Source organism: Carassius carassius, chromosome 22 (genome assembly GCF_963082965.1).
Source record: "Carassius carassius chromosome 22, fCarCar2.1, whole genome shotgun sequence".
NCBI lineage: Eukaryota > Metazoa > Chordata > Actinopteri > Cypriniformes > Cyprinidae > Carassius > Carassius carassius.
In genome coordinates this window covers 29,319,723-29,342,953 of record NC_081776.1, presented here as the reverse complement: position 1 = coordinate 29,342,953, position 23,231 = coordinate 29,319,723, and the positions used below count along the sequence as shown (strand labels likewise).

General features: G+C 38.8%; 1 protein-coding gene across 1 annotated transcript in view; it reads left to right on the top strand.

The window, feature by feature from the left end:
- The first annotated feature begins 571 nt into the window (after positions 1–571).
- The window catches only part of LOC132099275 (NACHT, LRR and PYD domains-containing protein 12-like), a 225,241-nt gene continuing 202,581 nt past the window's right edge, over positions 572–23,231 (top strand). Inside the window, exons 1-2 of the mRNA XM_059505711.1 lie at positions 572–873; positions 17,059–17,986. Coding sequence (XP_059361694.1) covers positions 618–873; positions 17,059–17,986 — 1,184 coding nt within the window. The 5' untranslated portion in view covers positions 572–617. The remainder of the gene's footprint in view (positions 874–17,058; positions 17,987–23,231) is intronic.

The following is a 23,231-nucleotide window of genomic DNA, read 5'->3' as shown; positions in this document are numbered from 1 at the left end:
GAGATTGACAAGCATCTACTGTATCTTTTACACAGTAGGCGAATAGTGTCTATAACAGGGGTCTGCAACCTTTTTGGCATGACGTGGCATTTTTTATTTTTCTGGTTAACCACTTTGCCAAAATGAAATCATATGTCTTTTTCAGTGTTTGTCACCTCTATTTCAATCTCAATCATTTACTCATTGGTATGACAGATACATTATGTGTGGGTCTTTTGAGGACAAATAATAATTTCAGCATATTTACACACAATTCTGATACTTCATAGGTCAATTCAATTTAGATCATGTGAATGTTTGTATATTCATAGTTCAGTCTGTCCACAGCAATATATTCTGTGTCAAACCTCAGCTTTCACATCTGACTACCTCTCCTCAAGCTTGTTGATGTGTGTGTGTCTGCTTTTGTGTGTCAGTGTTTTTTTGTGTGTGCCTCTTGTGTGAGGAATCAAAGACTTATTAACAGATGAGTTTGGGTGAGTTGATTCTGAGATTCCTGATCTGATCACAGATTCATTTAATATTCCAAATATCACTTGATCATTCAGGTCCACATGTTAAAAGTGAAACTATTTCAGATCTTTTTTTCTTGTCCTGCAGCTGTGAAATGGTGAAAGATGGCGTCTGTTGAAGAACGGCTTCTGAAGTCACTGGAGGAATTGGTCAAAGATGATCTGAAGAAGTTTCAGTGGCACTTAAAGAAACATGAGTGTATATCAACATCTGAAATGGAGGATGCGGATCGTTTAAAAACAGTGGATAAGCTGGTAACGTGTTTTGGACCAGAAGAAGCTGTGAAGATCACGGTCGCCATCCTGAAGAAGATCGGCAAGAATGATCTGGCTGAACAGCTGGAGAAAGAACACAAGCAAGGTGACATTTAACTCACTGTAACTGTAATACGAGTTGTAACGTGTAATTGTTTAGCAGTGTAACTTTCCTCTTTGCTTGAGAAGGGTCTGGCTGCAGACTTGCACTTGCATTCTCAGACTTGCACTCTTAGACACTTGTGCTTCCGCTAGTGACATCACTTGCAGTCTTTATTTTTTTATTTTGTTTTATTTATTGATAACTTTTTGTTTGAAACTCTCAACATTTTACAACAGTAGTCAGGTGGTGAAGACAAGAATGAGCGAATTGCTAAACATTTTGACGTGCTGACTGAAAGCGCTGTCGATCAGCTAGAGCTAGTCGACATGGCAGCCGCAGCGTCTCAAAGTTTAACTTAACGCGTAGGCCTGGCATAAAAATCATCCCCTCGGAGCACTGTTCTGTTGAAGTATGCATGATTGCGGTTGCTGAAATAGTTGGATATGCTAGTATTCTATCTGCAGCTAGAATGAAATAGCGCTATAGTTATTTTTTTGGATAATGTGGAAAAAGTTAATGGCATTGTAGAGAATGGTATTGTCTATAATAATGTTTTTACTCCAGTAATGCCTTTGGTCCACTCGGCAAAAAGGATTACGATTTCAAATGTACCACCATTTATCAGAGATGATATTATTGAAAGAGAGCTAAAGAGACATGGCAAGATTGTGTCTAAAATTAGAAAGATCTCGCTAGGCTGCAGATCACCTCAGTTGAAGTATGTGGTATAATTTAGAAAGCAGACTCACATGACTTTAAATAATGAAAATGAGGAGTTAAATTTAGTCATGAAATTTAGGGTAGACAACTATGACTATGTGATTTATGCATCTTCAGAAAACATTAAGTGTTTCAATTGTGGACAGGAAGGGCACAAAGTCCGAGCATGTCCTGAGAAGCAAGATTGCTTCTGGCAAGTGAAGATAGAAATGACGAACAGAGACAGGAAACTGGTGAAGGATCAAGTGCGAAGGAAATACTGATATGGTAGAGGATGAAAGTTTTTTTAAAACACCTGCAATAAAATGAAGAATGAAGAAAAGAGGTCACGGGAAGAGAGCAAGGAAAGTAACTGCAGATGAAATGGTAGGGAAAGGTGACGAAAGTCCTGTGAATCAGATGGAATCAGATATAAGTAATGCTGATGAGTCTGCCCTAGAAAGTGAAAGTGAATCTTCAGGGTCTGTGAATTCAGTGTCACAAAAAATATCTGTTAGAAGTGCTTATACACTTGAGAAAATCAGAAAATTCGTACAAACAACCAAAGGAATGAAAGGGGTGAAAGTGGAAGATTATTTCCCTGATTGTGAGCCGTTTAGTTCAGCCAGAATGTTGATGAGAGAGAAGGATACAAATAGCTTCTCTGATCAAGAAATCTTCAGACTAAAAAATTTTTTTTTTATCTTTCTTGTGGGTTATTTGTGGCTGGTCTGCCCATGTCTGATATTTATTCCAAGACTGGGCACACTTAATATACAGTAGATAGACAACCAAAATGGGTAATACTGATGCCGCATGGCCACAGCGTTAAATTGAGCATCGCGTTAGTTCAGTCAGGCCACGTTAGTCACGCTTGCATCAGCCGACAATTAGCTGTTCCTGACGTGTACCAATCCAGTCTTGACACCCATAACATGCGATCTATTTAAATTCCCATTCTTCAGTGTCTCCTCCATCGCATCACTGCTTGCAATTAAATTAAATTACAAATTAAATTTATGCATTTAGCAGACGCCTTTATCCAAAGCGACTTACCGTGCTCTGTACAGTGCTATTCAGGCTATCAATTTTTACCTATGATGTAATACCTAATGTAATTACCTAATTAACTGATTGCAATTAACTGATTGCATTGCTGTTTGCAAATCAAACTGTTGCAGCTTGTTTCTGAACATCTGAAATGTACATCTAAGATAAGTGAATGCTCTTTTAATTCATATCGCTGTGTATATTGCCTGGTAGTTAACATCATTTTGCATCGGTTGCAGGAGCGAAGTTTTAGCCATATTTGCAGCAGTACAGCAGCTAGAGCATGTAATCGCTCTGAGGACACACCAATAAGGCCATGAGAACAGGGTGAAATGAGACAATCATTCTCGTGCAGGCGTTTCAACTGGGGTTCCCTGTATTTAGCGGCTTAATCTCAATGTCACTGGTGTTTATTTCTAAGGTTGATGTCACATTAGCTGTGCGAGTGTGCGGTTGATTCAGATGCGCGTAGCATCAGAAGCATGGCCAGCTATGAGGTCACCGAGGTCCAGATCTTGGTACATTTTTCATGTTCGAAAATAAAATTTGTTCTCTGACTAATTTGCTGCGTAACTCCTTATATGAATATCTTAAAGTATAATTCAGAATGTTTAGCATCTGTAGTATGAAAATATCGCTGCGAGCAAGATGCTGCCGAAATAAACGAGTTTACAGAGAGTTGCGAGTGAGAGTGCAAGACACAGCCTCCATGTTGCCAGATCCAGCATCTAATCCGATATGGTGTTTACATTTGCTTTCGATTTTGGGACATGCTAAGTGGTCTTCGATGACATACAAATTACCAAAAAAAAAAAAAACACCCACAGTTGCATTTATATTTTTAATAACTGCTCGGACTTGCTTGGACTAAACAGACTAATATTTGAACCTCTAGTGTTCATTCGTGCGCTCAGTCATGTGGCCAGAACACGATCACATACACACCAGGGCCATCTTCTATGGTACCACACCAGTGGTGTAGTCGGGGCTATATGCAAGTATACGCTGTATGATTACTTTTTTCTCCGGGCCATTTGCGTATTACGACTTCTAAAGGTTCAGTATCTGCATATACCCTCAGTATACCCACTTGCTTGTTGTTTCGCAAAATCTGTAATTTACTATCATGAATCATTTCCTCTTTAATGGTGTACCCTACAGTTGTGTGAAACTCGTGAATCTTTGTTGTAATTGGTGCATTATCAGTTCTGTCATTTCACATTTCCCAGCCCATCATCTACTGAGTGCGCGTGTCCGCTGCAGCGAGAGAGCTCCACTCAAATGTCATCGGGAGCACCGGGACATTTCTGGACCGGTTGAGTTGAGAGCTGATCGCCGAAGCGAGGTAAACCTCCCCCACATTAGGCACTGTTTCTAAATTACATTAAACTGCAAAAAGCAAAAACTGCAAAAAAGTGTGAAGAGGCACTACGCACTGCATCCGCACGCAAGAGAAGAGTCTCCTGCACAGTGTGCCGTTTGCGCAACAAAGTTATAAACCCCACAAGTCGCTTCATCCATTCAGATGTGACAGAGAATTATTGATATTGTAGTGTCATGTAACATATGAGAACATTAAAGGTTCTGTAGAGATGCTGGCTGAAAACATCCACGATAATGTTAACTGCATGAAGAGGTAAACTGGAAAACGCCAACAGGCCTACATAGGCAGGAATAATGTAATGCAGCTCTGAAATGAATTGTATTCTGATATATTAAAATAAAAATAAAAAATAATAAAAAAATACAAACTTTCTCACAAAATTTTGCTAAACAATGAATCATTGATGTGATTACATAGATACAAAGTAATCGGTTTAATACGTTTACATGGCAGGATTTTAATTTAGTTCGGTTTATAGAAGGTTATCCCACCCCTCTCAAACAATTACCATTTCGGTTTGGGGAATTTTATTCTGACTGAGGTGTTCATATGGAGCATTTTCATTCAGACTGGACTATCATTCTAAGTTTCCGAAGAGTGTATGCTTCCCCTGCTGGACTACCACGCTCCATTATGCAATTTACAGGACTAATGCATATTTAATGCATTTTTGAAATCTGCATCTCCATAAAGTTAGTCAACAGCAGGAAGCATGAAGTGCTCTAAAACTTCCTGGTATACGGCTGTGTTGACCTTGGACCTCAGAAAACAAAGTGGACCAACACCAACAGATGACATGGCACCCCAAACCATCACTGACTGTGGAAACTTTACACTGGACATCAAGAAATGTGGATTGTGTGCCTCTCTTCTCTTCTTCCAGACTCTGGGACCCTGATTTCCAAAGGAAAAGCGAAATTTACTTTTATCAGAGAACATAACTTGACCTCTTCGATAATGTGCTTGGACACAGAGCTCTGTGAACTCTTTTGCAATGACCTTTTGTGTCTTGCCCTCCTTGTGCAAGTTGTCAATGGTCGTCTTTTGGACAACTGTCAAGTCAGCAGTCTTCCCCATGATTGTGTAGCCTACAGAAGGCCTTGCAGTTGTTAACTTCATATAACATTATCCAAAGAAACAAATGTTAATGATAAATCCCCTGTTATGTTTGTACTGGCTACTGTATACAGGCCACCAGGGCACCATACAGACTTTATTAAAGAGTTTGGTGATTTTACATCCGAGTTAGTTCTGGCTGCAGATAAAGTTTTAATAGTTGGTGATTTTAATATCCATGTTGATAATGAAAACGATGCATTGGGATCAGCATTTATAGACATTCTGAACTCTATTGGTGTTAGACAACACGTTTCAGGACCTACTCATTGTCGAAATCATACTCTAGATTTAATACTGTCACATGGAATTGATGTTGATGGTGTTGAAATTATTCAGCCAAGTGATGATATCTCAGATCATTATTTAGTTCTTTGCAAAATTCATATAGCCAAAATTGTAAATTCTACTTCTTGTTACAAGTATGGAACCATCACCTCTACCACAAAAGACTGCTTTTTAAGTTATCTTCCTGATGTATCCAAATTCCTTAGCATATCCAAAACCTCAGAACAACTTGATGATGTAACAGAAACTATGGACTCTCTCTTTTCTAGCACTTTAAATAAAGTTGCTCCTTTACGCTTAAGGAAGGTTAAGGAAAACAGTTTGACACCATGGTATAATGAGCATACTCGCACCCTAAAGAGAGCAGCCCGAAAAATGGAGCGCAGCTGGAGGAAAACAAAACTAGAGGTATTTCGTATTGCTTGGCGGGAAAGTAACATATCCTACAGAAAAGCATTAAAAACTGCTAGATCCGATTACTTTTCTTCTCTTTTAGAAGAAAACAAACATAACCCCAGGTATTTATTCAATACAGTGGCTAAATTAACGAAAAATAAAGCCTCAACGAGTGTTGACATTTCCCAACACCACAGCAGTAATGAGTTTATGAACTACTTTACTTCTAAAATCGATACTATTAGAGATAAAATTGCAACCATTCAGCCGTCAGCTACAGTATCACATCAGACAGTGCACTATAGACCCCCTGAGGAACAGTTCCACTCATTCTCTACCATAGGAGAGGAAGAATTGTATAAACTTGTTAAATCATCTAAACCAACAACATGTATGTTAGACCCTATACCATCTAAGCTCCTGAAAGAGGTGCTTCCTGAAGTCATAGATCCTCTTCTGACTATTATTAATTCCTCATTGTCATTAGGACATGTCCCCAAAACCTTCAAACTGGCTGTTATTAAGCCTCTCATCAAAAAACCACAACTTGACCCCAAAGAACTAGTTAATTATAGACCAATCTCGAATCTCCCTTTTCTGTCCAAGATACTAGAAAAGGTGGTATCCACACAATTATATTCCTTCTTAGAGAAAAATGGTATATGTGAGGATTTCCAGTCAGGATTTAGACCGTATCATAGTACTGAGTCTGCTCTTCTTAGAGTTACAAATGATCTGCTCTTATCATCTGATCGTGGGTGTATCTCTCTATTAGTTTTATTGGATCTTAGTGCTGCGTTTGACACAATTGACCACAACATTCTTTTGCATAGACTTGAATACTTTGTTGGCATCAGTGGAAGTGCATTAGCATGGTTTAAATCGTACTTATATGACCGCCATCAGTTCGCAGCAGTGAATGAAGATGTATCCTATCGATCACAAGTGCAGTATGGAGTACCTCAAGGCTCAGTACTAGGGCCGCTACTCTTCACGCTTTATATGTTACCCTTGGGAGATATCATCAGGAAACATGGTGTTAGCTTTCACTGTTATGCTGATGATACTCAGCTCTATATTTCTTCGCAGCCCGGTGAAACACACCAATTTGAAAAACTAATGGATTCCATAGTCAATATAAAAAACTGGATGACGAGTAATTTCTTACTGCTAAATTCTGAAAAAACAGAGGTGTTAATTATAGGACCTAAAAACTCTGCTTGTAATAACCTAGAACACTGTCTAAGACTTGATGGTTGCTCTGTCAATTCGTCGTCATCAGTTAGGAACCTAGGTGTGCTACTTGATCGCAATCTTTCCTTAGAAAGCCACGTTTCTAGCATTTGTAAAACTGCATTTTTCCATCTCAAAAATATATCTAAATTACGGCCTATGCTCTCAATGTCAAATGCAGAAATGTTAATCCATGCATTTATGACCTCAAGGTTAGATTATTGTAATGCTTTATTGGGTGGTTGTTCTGCACGCTTAGTAAACAAACTACAGCTAGTCCAAAATGCAGCAGCAAGAGTTCTTACTAGAACCAGGAAGTATGACCATATTAGCCCGGTCCTGTCAACACTGCACTGGCTCCCTATCAAGCATCGCATAGATTTTAAAATATTGCTTCTTACTTATAAAGCCCTGAATGGTTTAGCACCTCAGTATTTGAATGAGCTCCTTTTACATTATAATCCTCTACGTCCGCTACGTTCTCAAAACTCAGGCAATTTGATAATACCTAGAATATCAAAATCAACTGCAGGCGGCAGATCCTTTTCCTATTTGGCGCCCAAACTCTGGAATAACCTACCTAACATTGTTCGGGAGGCAGACACACTCTTGCAGTTTAAATCTAGATTAAAGACCCATCTCTTTAACCTGGCATACACATAACATACTAATATGCTTTTATTATCCAAATCCGTTAAAGGATTTTTAGGCTGCATTAATTAGGTAAACCGGAACCGGAAACACTTCCCATAACAACCTATGTACTTGCTACATCATTAGAAGAATGGCATCTACGCTAATATTTGTCTGTTTCTCTCTTGTTCCGAGGTCACCGTGGCCACCAGATCCAGTCTGTGTCCAGATCAGAGGGTCACTGCAGTCACCCGGATCCAGTACGTATCCAGACCAGATGCTGGATCAGCACCTAGAAAGGACCTCTACATCCCTGAAAGACAGCGGAGACCAGGACAACTAGAGCCCCAGATACAGATCCCCTGTAAAGACCTTGTCTCAGAGGAGCACCAGGACAAGACCACAGGAAACAGATGATTCTTCTGCACAATCTGACTTTGCTGCAACCTGGAATTGAACTACTGGTTTCGTCTGGTCAGAGGAGAACTGGCCCCCCAACTGAGCCTGGTTTCTCCCAAGGTTTTTTTCTCCATTCTGTCACCGATGGAGTTTCGGTTCCTTGCCGCTGTCGCCTCTGGCTTGCTTAGTTGGGGACACTTCATCTACAGCGATATCGTTGCCTTGATTGCAAATAAATGCACAGACACTATTTAACTGAACAGAGATGACATAACTGAATCCAATGATGAACTGCCTTTAACTATCATTTTTGCATTATTGACACTGTTTTCCTAATGAATGTTGTTCAGTTGCTTTGACGCAATGTATTTTGTTTAAAGCGCTATATAAATAAAGGTGACATTGACATTGACATTGAGTTAATTAGCTAATTGGAGTGTGGCACCAGGAGTCTTCAATATTGAACCTTTTCACAATATTCAAATTTTCTGAGATATTGTTTTTGGGATTTTCCTTAGTTGTCAGTTATAATTTAACTTAGTTAGCAACTATGGTTTTGGGAAACGCACCCCTGACGAGCAATTTGCAAAGGTTTTGAGAATTTTTGATGCCCTTTTGGAACATGAACTGGACTCTGTATATGCACCCAATCTCCCCATTTGAAGTTAGCACTACGGGCTCTTCGTCTAGAGTCCGTCTATGCTTTAATTTTCTTTTGTGATCAGGATACTTTCTGACTCACAACATTTTTGCCAGTTACAGGAGGAGGAAGGATGTTCAAACAAGTAAGCATTTTCCTGCCACAGAATAACTCAAATGGAGATAGTCCAGTAATAGAATGCGGAGTAGCACGGTAAACTTGAAGAAATTGTGTTACTATTGGGTTCCATGGCTTGCAAGACACAATAGCAGACTAAATACAGCTCTTGAGCACACAATGAAATCTCTCAATGGCACCATTTGCAGCTGGATGATAGACTGATGTACATAGGCTGAATATCTCTCCTTTTCAGAAACTCCGCAAAATCCACTGAACGGAAATGACCTCCATTGTCCTAATCAAAAAACTTAACATTTTGAGTTGTGATTGAAGAAGTAAATTCCACTTCAGGCCACATACTATGCAGAGTTATCATATAATGACAATCCCAAGTAGCAGTTTTAAACGGGCCCACTATGTCAACAGCTACTTTTTCTGCAAAGGTGCAGAAAAGAAACAATAGCGGTTTTGTCAGAAGAAACACAATGGTAAACTACTTCATAGTTAAAACATAAGAGTCATGCTGCCCAACATGCAATTCTCATGCCAGTACAGCTCCTAGTCCATAGTTTGATGCATCAGTTGAAACCACAACTGGCAAATTAGGATCAAATAATGCCAAAGCAGAGCTTTTCAGCAGCAACTCTTTCACAGTGTTGAAACTTTTCTGAGCTTTTTCTGACCAACTGAAGTCAACTCCTTTCCTAATACAAGCACGTAATGGCTCTACCACAGTGGCAAAATTTGGAATAAACTTGCTGTACCATGAGATTAATCCATGAAATGAATGAAGCTGATGTGCATTTGTAGGAACTGGTGCATGAAGCATTGCATTAAGATGATCCTCGTTTGGATGAACACCTTGTGCTGACACTGTATGACCCAAAAAGCATATACTTTGTCTTACTGAATTGGCATTTCGGAGTATTAATTTGAAGTCCTGCACCCTGTAGGAGTTGAACAACTTCAAACAATATCATCGAGATAGTGGGCCACATTTGTCAATCCTTGCAGTACAGATAACATTTTCTGGAATGCAGAAGGTGCCGAAGCTAGGCCAAATGGTACGCGGCAAAACCAAAATAGGCCTTCATGTGTTTTGAGTGCAGTCAAATCACGACTTTCTTTATGTAATAGAAGTTGAAATAAGCACTCTCCAAGTCAATTGTAGAGAAAACAATTGCTCCACATAGCTAAGACAACAAATCATCAATATGTGGCAGAGGATAACTGTCCGTAATCACAGCTTTGTTTGCTTCTCGCAGATCTACACACATGCGAATGCCTCCTGATTTTTTCTGCACTACTACAATTGGTGAATTTAACAGCATTAACTTATAATGAAGTACGTCTTCCTTCAGGCAGACTGAATGTTTTCCTGCCTTGCTAAATGTTGGGCTCATGATCAATAAATTGTATTCGCCTCAATCTGATTTAGTAAAGTCAAACGCTGTGAGGGGAGCAGCTGCGTAGGATTCCACTTGGTCTTTAAGCCTTCCACAAACGCTATGTTCACAAATAACAATGATTTTCATAAAATAATGATTAAATACCAGTTGATAACTTGTTATTAATATGGTCTTGTGAAAATAATAATATGGGAAAATAATGAATACAAAGAGTTGGGCTGCTGTGAGTGCAGACATGTTTCAGCCCAGTAACATGACAAACACTCCGTTCCTCGCTGCCAACAAACAGACTGAATTCAGTTCAGCTGGAGAGAATTGGGTTTTGGGGGGTAGTTCTGTATAGCTTGTGGGGATCGAGATAAAGGTGTGAATCTCTTGGTCTATCATATTGACAGTGTCTTATGAGGGTTTCAAACTTGCTGAACAGGTTTAGCAAACAGACCGAATTCAGTTCAGCTGGAGAGAGTTGGGTTTTGGGGGGTAGTTCTGTATAGCTTGTGGGGATCCAGATAAAGGTGTGAATGTCTTGGTCTTTCATATTGACAGTGTCTTATGAGGGTTTCAAACTTGCTGAACAGGTTTATCGAACAGACCGAATTCAGTTCAGCTGGAGAGAGTTAGGTTTTGGGGGGTAGATCTGTATAGCTTGTGGGGGTCGAGATAAAGGTGTGAATCTCTTGGTCTTTCATATTGACAGTTTCTGATGAGAGTTTCAAACTTGCTGAACAGGTTTAGATAGGACTCGTCATATTGGTTATAGGACAACTTTGAAGAAAGGTTTTGATCCACTTCAAATGTTGACTACCGTATGGAGCAATATAGTTCAAGTGATCGAGAGGGCGCCTCCCTGTCATTAATGCGCATTAATAATTTTCGCACAAACACTTCAATATGAATTCACATTTTGCATAAGCATTACAACATAATTTTTTTACAAGATTTGTAATGAAGATAAAACAAATAAGAATAAATGCTGCACATCGCACTAAGCATCACACGCGCTGTGCAAAATTTGCACTCTGACATTTTACACACCTCCATTTTAATGCAGCTATATTATATGAAAACAAGTAGGGCTGGGCGATAAATTGATTTTATCGATTAACTTCGAATGTGTAGTTTACATCGGTTTGTTGGAATGAAAACCTGGTTTTCTTTTTAACATCCACCAACGCTCAACTCAGGACTCAACCCTCCCCCGTGCATCTGCCACAGAGACATGCTGCTGAGCAGAGTATGAGCAGAGCGGAATGATTCTGACTGGAGCGAGGAGCTTTTTTAAGAGTCTGAGCGTCATAGTTTTCATTTGCTCCAAGAGCCACCATCACAAGTAAAATTCATGCCAACAGCCCATTATATAACTGCATATTCAGCAAGAATTCATGTTAAACATATTTAGCTTTGGCTTGATCAGAAGGTTATAATGACTTCAATAGTCGAGCGGGATGTTAAAGGCTAGTTCTATTTTCGGATTAAAGCATGATTTAAACAGATACAGATACAGAACAGTGCTACTACATTGTCAGTATATGATTTTTAATGATTTTGAAATCTGTAAGAAATTCATCAAACTCTCTAGATAAAATAACTGACGAAAATGTACTGTTAACTGAAAGCAGAATTTATAGATTTAATGCTGACAATGTTATTAGTTTGGCATGTGGTAGGTTAAGTTAACACAATAACCTAAGCCACTGAGAACGAGTCAGTCTTTTGTTCGTTATCTAGCTTGGCTCGGTGTTCATCTTCAGTTCTCTCTTTACAGCAGTTCAGTCAGTGTACTGTTTGAGTACATGAATTACTCAGAGAAATTGGTTTGTTTGAACTCAGAGGGAGTGTCAGCCACATTAAAAAATTTAACATCTTAAGTCATTTGTGGATTAATGCGTATTGGAGACGCGGACTGTTTAAAATGATTCAGTTCGATTTGGTGAACTGGTTCAAAAAGATCTGGTTACATCGAATGATTTGTTTGCGAACCAGATATCGCAAACTGCTTTGTTTTGAACTCTCTCACAACAGACACGGAAGAGAAGACAATGCTGAATAAAGTAATAGTTTTTGTATTTTAGGACCAAAATGTAATTTCGATGCTTCAAAATATTCTAACTAGCCCTCTGATGTCACATGGACTACATTGATGATGTTTTTCTTACCTTTCTGGACATGGACAGTATACCTTGCACACAGTTTCAATGGAGGGACTGAGAGCTCTCGGACTAAATCTAAAATATCTTAAACTGTGTTCCAAAGATAAACGGAGGTCTCATGGGTTTGGAACGACATGAGGGTGAGTTATTAATGACATAATTTTGATTTTTGGGTGAACTATCCCTTTAAGGAACCCCTTGTTCGTCACACCAGGATTATCTCAAATCTTAGGCTCATCAAAGGCTCTAAGGCAAAATCATTTAATGGACATTGATGGTCCTGAGCTAAGCAATGTTCAGGCAGTTGCATCTTTTTTGAGAGTTCAGTCTGTACATCAGGTTGGAAAGATTATAGATTTGCTAATGCAAAGGTTGACAGTAGAAGAAAAAACAAAGTTGAAGGAATATTATAATGGTAAGGTTGTTCCTATTAATTTACATCCATTTCCAAACATTTTAATCACTCCAGATTTAAAGGACTTAAATGGTTATTTTTTGGACTTGGAAGGTCTGGAAAATCTGAACTTTCAAAATGCTCAAAGTAAATTGTTGTATAAATGCTGTGTTAAGGTTTTGAATAAAACTTTTCCTAGGGAACGAAAAGGTACAGTATGGAGAGAAAAGTTGGGGTTGGAAGATAATGTAAAACCTGTATGGAGAATTCTTTATAAAACACCTTTGGAAAAGTGTACAGTTGATCTTCAGTGGAAGATACTGCATGGCATAGTTGTTGTTAATGCGTTCGTTAGTATTATTAATTCTAATTTGTCTAACAAGTGCCCATTCTGTAAAAAAAGGGGAAACAATTTTTCACAGTTTTTTTTTAGAGTGTTCAAGATTGGAAGATTTGTTTAATATACTTAGCTTAATGTTTTCTAAATTTGGTGAACATTTTTCTGAGTTTTATCTTTGGCCCCATTTATAGAGCAGCTCACAGAACTAAAAGTAAATTGCTGAATTTTTTTAATTAGACAAGCTAAGAGAGCTATCTACATTACGAGGCAAAGAATAATAGAAGGTAGAGAAGCACAAAAATTACAATTGTTTTTTAAAGATTGGTGAAAGGTCAAATCTTGATTGATTTTTACTTTTATAAGTTGATTAATGACTGTAGTATGTTCATGGGTGGAAAGGACAAAGGGGTCAGTTGGACTGCTGACGAGTTTATTAACAAAAAATAATCTTTTCTAACACCAATGGTGACTTTTACTCTGACATCAATACACACTATCGCGAAACACTTCCGGGTTACTCCTTCCGGTTCAGGCACACGTCAGCAGTCCTTCTCTCTCTCGACTGCTCCTGTTTCTCCTGACGTTATATACTCTCTCCACGCCAATTACTGAAACAAGAGACAGGTGTTGGTCATTTCTGTCCAAACCACTCACTCACCGTTCGTCTTCTGATTCTCTCTCCAGTGTTGCTGCCTGTCCCAAATGGCCTGCCATAAGATTAGAATGAGCCGCATCGAAAAGCATTTCCCTGTGGCTCTTCGGAATCAACAACTGGACTGTATTTACTTTTGTCCGAGCGTCTTGGGTCACTCAATACAACCGATCTTTTAAAATGGCAAAATACAGTTAGGTGAGCGAGTGGGCAGGATGGAGAGGCTGGCCATCGATGGAACGGACCTGTTGAACGGACCTGTCTCCCACCTGCACACGCACGGCCCATTCCGTGCCTTATTTCCCCAAGAGGCATCCGCACATAATGACCCCAATAAAACAGTAAACGAGGGCCAATTCCTTCCCAGAATTATCGGATGCCAGAGGTGAGAACTAACCACCACCTCCACACTATGCTTTTGACCCTGGAATTGAATAATGATCGGGACCACAGGGTACTCTACCAAATCCCTGTATATGCACCGCACCTTAACCACGTGGCTTGTATCCAATGCCCCCGACTGAATCAGGCTTTGATGGGTTGAGGTTTGGTTGCATCCTGAATCCATCAAGGCCGGATATGTACCCCAATCAGCCGGCACATGAGGAGGGCCGGGTGGACGGGACATAGGGAGAGGGACAGGTCGAGAAAGAGAAGGAGAGGGGAGAGAGAGACTGATTGTAGGGGTTCGCCGACCCCTGTGCATGCCACCATGTGGCCCTCCGCGAGATGAATGGCCGAGTCCAGCGACGTGGGACGGTGGCACTGGACCCACTTGGTAGTCGTCTTCGGAAGCCGAGCGATGAACTGCTCCAGTACCACTAGGTCGATGATGTGTTCCACGTCACTTCCCTCAACCAGTAGCCATTTGCGACAGGAGTCCCAGAGCTGCTGGGCCATCGCGAAGGGCCGACCGGATTCCCCCAGGTCCAGGGAATGGAACTGCTGACTATGTTGCTCTGGGTTCCGGCCGACCCGCTGAATGATGGCCCTCTTTCAGGTCATCGAAAAACAGGAGGTTCCCTACCGGAAGTTGATGTGATGCCACCTGGGATTCGCCCGAGAACAGGGGGATCACCATTGGTCGCGGGGCCAGCCGCACGCTTCAGCTGATTTTTCAAACATCTCCAGGAATGCTTCAGGTTCATCTTGTGGTCCCATCTTATGAAGGAGCAAGTGAGCGGGTACCACGGGCAGTCCCGTGGCCTCGGCACGAACCTCCCGGTCGATCCAGCTCCGGAACCTCTCGCGTTCCTCCTGATGGGCTTGAAGGATGGCGTGGAACCGCCGCTCTTGATCTGTTCTCAAGTCCAGCAGTGCCTGATGTTGCTCTTGATGTAGGGCCGTGAGGGATAAAATGACGTCCCCGAATGGCGTGGAGGATGGGCTCTGCATGGCGGCGGCACTCCTTCTTCCTTTCCCAGGTTTCGGCACCAGTGTAGTATGTTCATGGGTGGAAAGGAAGAGGACAAAGGGGTCGGCTGGACTGCTGATGAGTTTATTAACAAAAAAATTACCAATGTTACCAATGGTAACTTTTACTCTGACATCAATACACACTATTAGGAAACACTTCCGGGTTACTCCTTCCGGTTCAAGCACACATCAGCAGTCCTTCTCTCTCTCTCTCTCGACTGCTCCTGTTTCTCCTGGCATTATATACTCTCTCCACGTCAATTACTGAAACAAGAGACAGGTGTTGATCATTTCCGTCCAAACCACTCACTCACCGTTCGTCTCCTGATTCTCTCTCCCGCTGCAGACTTCGCTAAGGCATCATTACAATCACAAATACAAAAAGTATGCATGTTATATAAAAGTTGTAAATTATGTAAATCTATGTAAGAATCATCTAAGCATCTTTATTTCTCTTTCAGCTGATAAATCTGAAAATGAAAGCTGAAACAGGTGCAAGTGTAAATCCAGAGAATAACAGAGAAAAAAAAGGTAAACCTTTCATGTATGACAATTTACACATCTGATTTAACATCAATGAATGTGATGAATTATCAATGTCTATGAATGTGGAGGCAAAAGTGCAGCTATTCTGATTTGATTGTCATTTTAGCAATAGCAGGAGGATCCTTCAACAATAATACACAAACACCTGTTATAGGGCCTCTTGTCTATTATTTCATTTAACAGTAATCTCAAAAATTAATGTTGGCAAATGGCCAGCACACATTTCCTGTATTAAATTAAACAGTAAAATAAAATAAAAATAAAAACCATTTAATTTCTATACATTAAATGAATAACTCTATAACAGGCAAAACAAACAAGCAAAAGCTCTACCAAATCATTTGCATTTTGGTGCGCAGTCTTTCACTGCAGCTTTATTGTTAATTTTGTGAGCATAGACATTATCAGTGCTAAACTGGATAGTGTTTCTTGTTACATTGAATGAACAGTTTCTCCAGAACTTTGATGTTTAGAAACAGCATGCATAAATATAGGGAAAATTCAGAGTAAAGTCTAGAGCAGGAATAGGTAAGATTATTCTTATATAGTTGCTGAAAAAAAAAAATCTGAAAAAGAAACTCACCTGCCTTTAGCCTTTATAATCCTGAAGACGTTGATTAGCTTGTTCAGGTGTGTTTGATTAGGGTTGGAGCTAAACTCTGCAGGACAGCGGCTCTCGCGGACTGAACTTGCCTATACCTGGTCTAGTACCGGGTTATCTAAACCTGTTCTGGAGGATCACTGACCTGTGGAGTTTAGTGCCAAACCTAATCAAACACCTTAAAACCTAAAGATCCCTATGCGGTTCAGACTACATCACTTGATTGTCTGTCTTGAAGTCATTATGGTGTTCACACTACGCGACACTACGTTAATGATCAACGAACTACACGAGCTGACAACTCTGTCACCCAATGACTCTGTCCTGTCCCCAAACCATGTTTTGTCACGAAAACACATGCGAGATCACCCACTGATTTTCCCCCGATCACAGCCCGACCTGTCAGCGAGCTTGTTACCTTGCATCAGGCTTAAAATCCTGTAGTGTGAACTAGGCATAAGACTCACTCATTGGCACTTCAGGAGCATTAATTCAAATATAGACTACACACAGTTTTCAAGGTTTGTGATGGGAATCACAGACCATGTCAGAGTCTACTTAAAGTATCATTATTTTATTAAAAACCAATTACTTACTCTTGGCTGACTTTTTTCCATTTTCTCAAAGGTTCTGCTGCAGAGGACAATAAAGCTACTCAAAATGATTACACAAAGATCTTGAAGGACAAGTTCAAAACAGCACTGTGAGCGGATATTGGTTAGTAATTCACAGACGGGTCATAATAAATACCTGGACGATATTTACACTGATTTATATGTATTTATATATACCTACAACCCTCACAGGGATGTACACAAACTTTTTACTTTCTCAGAAGCAACAGATGGAAACAAAATATTGCAAGGATCCTAAAACTAAGGCTAAAGTCATGTCTTTTGATGAGATTATTCTGAAGCTTGGGAAACTGGCCTTTAAACAACTACAGAAAGGTAATCTGATTTTCTACAAAGAAGATCTTGAGGAGTGTGGACTAAATGTCAATGAAGGGTCTGTGTACTCTGGGTTATGCACACGGATGTTTCAGGAGGAAAAATCTATGTCAGAGAGAAATGTTTACAGCTTCCAGGAATTACTTGCTGCTCTCTATGTGTTATTTATTAACAAAAACAAGAAAGCAAACCCATTTCTCGAATCCTGGAAAAAACTGTCATGTATTCTGTCCACAAAGCCACTGTTTGAACTTCATAAAGCTGCAGTCAATGAGGCTTTACAAAGTGAGAATGGACACCTGGACCTCTTCCTCCGATTCCTCCTGGGTCTTTCAGTAGAGTCCAATCAGAGAGACTTGAAGGAACTACTGCCAGGACTGAAGCTGAAAACAGAGTACACCAAAGACACTGCTGAGTATATCAAAACGAAAATAGAGATGGAGGAATCAACAGAGAGGACCATCAATCTCTTCTACTGTCTGAATGAACTGAAAGATGACTTTGTGGAGGAAATCCAGAAGAATCTGGGCTCTGGAAAACTTTCAGAGCAGAATCTCTTCTCTGCTCAGTGGTCGGGTCTGGTGTTTGTGCTCCTCATGTCAGAAGAGACTCAAGAGAAGTTTGAACTGAAGAAATACAGAAGATCTGATGAAGCACTGATGAGACTGCTGCCAGTCATCAAAAACACCAGAAGAGCACTGTACGTGTTTTCTTTATATTCATTCATATACACTGTTAGTTGTTTTATGGGGAGATAATGTCAATTATGACATTTCTTTTTATATTATTTTCATAAAGTGTTCATAAAGACTAATGTACAAGTACAGGAACTTGCTTCTGCCAATACATATGCTGATATGGTGCTGTGAGTATTTAAGACATACTGCTTGCAGCATAAATAGCATATGAAAATAATTCATAGCAGATCTATACAAGTGGAGCTATGTAGGTAGAATTGTTGTATTATTCCAAATAAACCCACAAATAAATGTAAAGAGATTTACAAAAAATTTAACTTACTAATAAATAAATAGAATGAGATCCATACATAAATCTCAGAGTTTCACAATTAAATTCACAAATAAATAAAATGAGATTTGCAAATAAAAAACATATTCACAAATACATTTTTATGTCACAAACACAACTTTGTCTGCCCTTCATTTGTGAATTGTGTCTTGTAAATTTGTAGATTGTTGCACGCATTTGTGGATTCATCCAATCATAGCACATTCTCGATATAACCAAACACATTTTGCTTTATAATAAGGGCAGTCTCTTCCTAAAATAACCCTTTCATAATATGCATTGGCTCAAATAGGAAATGTAAAGGCCATAAAAATTGATACAGTAAAAGATGTTTAAAATTTGATTTTGTTAGATCATTAGACTGTGTATCAAGCCAAGCCATAGTATATGTTACATGCCTTTGAAAATGCCAGAGAAACCACACTTTAAATCACGGCTATAGGAACAATGCTATACTGGATACAAACCTGTTATGGAAGCATCATTCAATATGGAAATAAAAGCGTCAATAAGTAAATATCTAATAAATGAACGGATTCAACCACATGATAAACGTGAGTTTGTGTAATAGGTTAAATTGCCGTCACACAACAGCCAACATAATAGCGTTTTCCAGTTTTTCAGTGAATCAGTTTGGATGAGAGTGGATATGGATATGAGCAGCCATGTTGATCTAACGATGTATAGGTGCTTCTCAATAAATAAGAATGTCGAGGAAAAGTTAATTTATTTCAGTAATTCAGCTCAAAATCTGAAACTCATGTATTTAATAAATTCAATGCACACAGACTGAAGTAGTTTAAATCTTTGGTACTTTTAATTGTGATGATTTTGGCTCACATTTAATAAAAACCCAACAATTCACAAACAAATTAGACAAATTAGAATAATTCATAAAACCAATAATAATAATAAAAAAATTAGTGAATTGTTGGCCTTCTGGAAAGTATGTTAATTCACTGTACAGGTACTCAATACTTGGTAGGGGCTCCTTTTGCATTATTTACTTCCTCAATCCAGCGTGACATGGAGGTGATCAGTTTGTGGCACTGCTGAGGTGGTATGGAAGCCCAGGTTTATTTGACCGTGGTCTTCAGCTCATCTGCATTGTTTGGTCTCTTGTTTCTCATCTTCCTCTTGACAATACCCCATAGATTATCGCTGGGGTTCAAGTCTGGTGAGTTTGCTGGCCAGTCAAGCATACCAACACCATGGTCTTTTAACCAACTTTTGCTGCTTTTGGCAGTGTGGGAAGGTGCCAAATCCTGATTGAAAATGAAATCATCATCTTCAAAAAGCTGGTCAGCAGAAGAAAGCATGAAGTGCTCCAAGATTTCTTGGTAAATTGGTGCAGTGAATTTGGTTTTCAAAAAACACAATGGACCAACACCAGCAGATGACCTTTCACCCCAAATCATCACAGACTGTGTAAACTTAACACTGGACTTCAAGCAACTTGGGCTATGAGCTTCTCCACCCTTCCTCAAGACTATAAGACCTTGGTTTCCAAATTAAATACAAAACTTCCTCTCATCTGAAAAAAGGACTTTGGACCAATGGCAACAGTCCATTTCTTCTTCTCCTTAGCCTAGGTAAGATGCCTCTGACGTTGTCTGTGGTACAGGAGTGGCTTGACAAGAGGAATATGACAACTGTAGCCAATATCCTTGACAATTCTGTGTGTAGTGGCTCTTTTGTCCTTGACCCCAGCTTCAGTACATTCCTTGTGAAGTTCACTCAAATTCTTGAAACATTTTTGCTTGACATTCCTCATAAGACTGTGGTTCTCTCGGTTGGTTGTGTATGTTTTTCTTCCACACTTTTTCGTTCCACGCAATTTTCTGTTAACATGCTTGGATACAGCACTCTGTGAACAGCCAGCTTAAATTGGCATGTCATCATATTCTAATTTGATGAGATTTGTGATATGGTGGGTTTTTGTTAAATGTGAGCCAAAATCATCACAATTAACCCTTTGGAGTCGATTAACGTGTATATGCTTTATGAGGCATTTTCTCCTGACAACCCCGAAAAGAACTTAAATTATACTTTCAGTTTTGATCGTACAGATAAGAGCAATACTTCAATCGAATCTGTAAAGGGTATACTTTTTTATAGACAAACATAACAACAAAACTTTGTGCATTTATAAAATAAAGATAACAAAAAAGGTGTGCTGTCTGCAGCCTTGGTCTGCTGATCTTCATTTACAAACACTTCATTAAAATGAACTGTAACTCTGTGAATATTCAACGAAGAGACATGAGAGATATATCTAAAGAGAGCTTGACATGTCTACTTTTAAACTAAACAAGTGCTGCCGAAAACAAATATTCTTTGATAAAGTAATCCATATGAAAACAACGCGATGTCCGTTTTTCACGTCTCTCTTCATTATCTTCTAATGTGACCACGCCCCACGCTGAACGCTCTATTCAGATTCTAATGTTTCACTGAAGCGTGCAGCTTGAATACGCCCACACAACAGAAGACAATGCAGCGAGACTGTTCTTCAAGTTTTATTATTTTATAAATTTATTCATTTAGTTTTATTTTAGGAATAAGACATAATTCACCCCAAAAAGATGTGATTCAGTCAGCTTGTGTCACTGAGAGGGAGGAGTTACAAGAAAGAATGTGAGGACAAAATAAATGTATATAATTTTATGTTTGTAGTTTTAGAATATATTTAATTATCCCACAACATAATTTAATATCCACTTGGGAGAGCAGTTAAACAGTTTATTAGGAACAATCAAAGCTGACTTTCAAAGCTGATTTTTTTTAATCATTACTCCAGACATACAATCCTTCAGAAATATTGTCATTATTATTATTATTAATGTTGAAAAGAGCTGAGAATATTTTTTCAGATTTTTTTTTTGGGGGGGGGGGGGGGTATATTGAAAGAACAGCAATGTTTGTTACATTTATATTATTTACATCAAGCTTTTGAATGGTATAGTATTGTATACTGTTAATGAAACTTCATAATGTTTCACTTGATTATACATTTAGTCAGGAATTATAGTTTGGAAAAAGTCTAACTAGTAAAATGTTTACACGTTATGTGAAAACTAGTACAAGTATATAAATAAATAAAAAGAGACTTACTCATGTTTATGATCTCTGCTGAATAAAGGGCTTCATTCTTTTTTCTGAGGAAATCCATTTCTCAAATCCTCAACCACATCACATCTTTTTCCTCTCATTGCGAAGCAAAATAAAATAAAAAACTTGAAGAACAGTCTGGCTGCATTGTCTTCAGTTCTGTGGGCTTATTCAAGCTGCGCGCTTCAGTGAAACATTATAATCTCACTAGCGCGTTCAGCGTGGGGTGTGGTCATATTAGTAGATAATGAAGGGAGACGTGAAAAACGGACATCGCGTTGTTTTCATATGGATTACTTTATCACAGAATATCTGTTTTCGGCTGCACTTGTTTAGTTTAAAAGTAGACATGTCAGGCTTTCAATAGATATATCTCTCATGTCTCTTCGTTGAGTATTCAAAGAGTTACAGTTCATTTTAATGACACGTGTCTAAATGAAGATCAGCGCAGACAAAGGCTGAAGACAGCACACCTTGTTGTTATCTTTATTTTATAAGTGCACAAAGTTTTGTTGTTATTATGTCTGTATCCAAAAAAAGTAGACCCTTTACAGATTCGATTGATGTATTGATCTTATCTGTACGATTAAAACTGAAAGTCTAATTTAAGTTATTTTCGGGGTTATCAGAAGAAAATGCCTCATAACGGGTATCCGCGTTAATCGACTCCAGAGGGTTAAAAGAACCAAAGGCTTAAACTACTTCATTTACTACTTGTTTAATACATAAGTTTCACAATTTGTGTTGAATTACTGAAATAAATGAACTTTTCCTCGGCATTCTAATTTATTGAGAAGCACCTGTATATAGCATTATAAATAATATTTTCAAACATTAATTAAAAGTATTACAAAGTTATTGCCATTGTTTGGGGAGGAAAAAATATAGGTGGGTTCTTTTTTAAATGTGATTCAGATTTGATGAAAAAAATGGATATAAATGTAAGAAAAGAGATATATATATTGGTTAAAACACTTGATCACACACACACATACAAAAATTAATATGAATCAAACTTACTAACTAGTTTTGTTTGAAAAAGTTACTTAACAGAATCCTTAGTAGGTTTTTATTTACAATGTCCACTTGCAAAACTCCAGTACTACATGCTGCAGTCATGCTGAGACAGGTACCCAGATGATCATTTTGGCCCATAATTTATATTATGTGTGTTATTATGCCCTATATTTATTACCATGATTGTGCTTTAAAAGGCTAAATAAGCCATTCCCTGTCTTATGCTGTGTCTCTGCTATCTGTCACGATGCAACAGCTGTAACTGAAACTGGATGCATCAAAACAAATGTGCGAATAATTTGTCCTTCATCATGTTAAGCCTCGTGCAGAGTACATAGCATCGCAGTAGATTTCTATTTGCTTTGGCAAATAAAGAGGTGTAAAGAGTACGAAAATATTCTACTCAAGTAAAACAACCATTACATTAATTAAATTGTACTTAAGTAAAAGCAAAAGTGCCAGTGTAAAAGTCTACTCATGTGAAAATAAAAGTAGCTTGTTTAAAATTTACTTACATTTTAACAGTGAGAGGGAGGCAAAAATGGGACCAAGGGTGTCAAACTCAGTTCCTGGAGGGCCGCAGTCCTGCACAGTTTAGACTGTAATTAAACACATCTGATTCAACTAATCAAATAATTTAGGGTTATTTGAAAACTACATGGTATGTGTTGGAGCAGGGTTTGAACCACACTCTGTAGGGCTGCGGCCTTCCAGGAACACCTCCAGTTTGACACCCCTCACTTCAACAGAAATGGCATTTAAATGCATTTACACAGTTTAATGCAGGA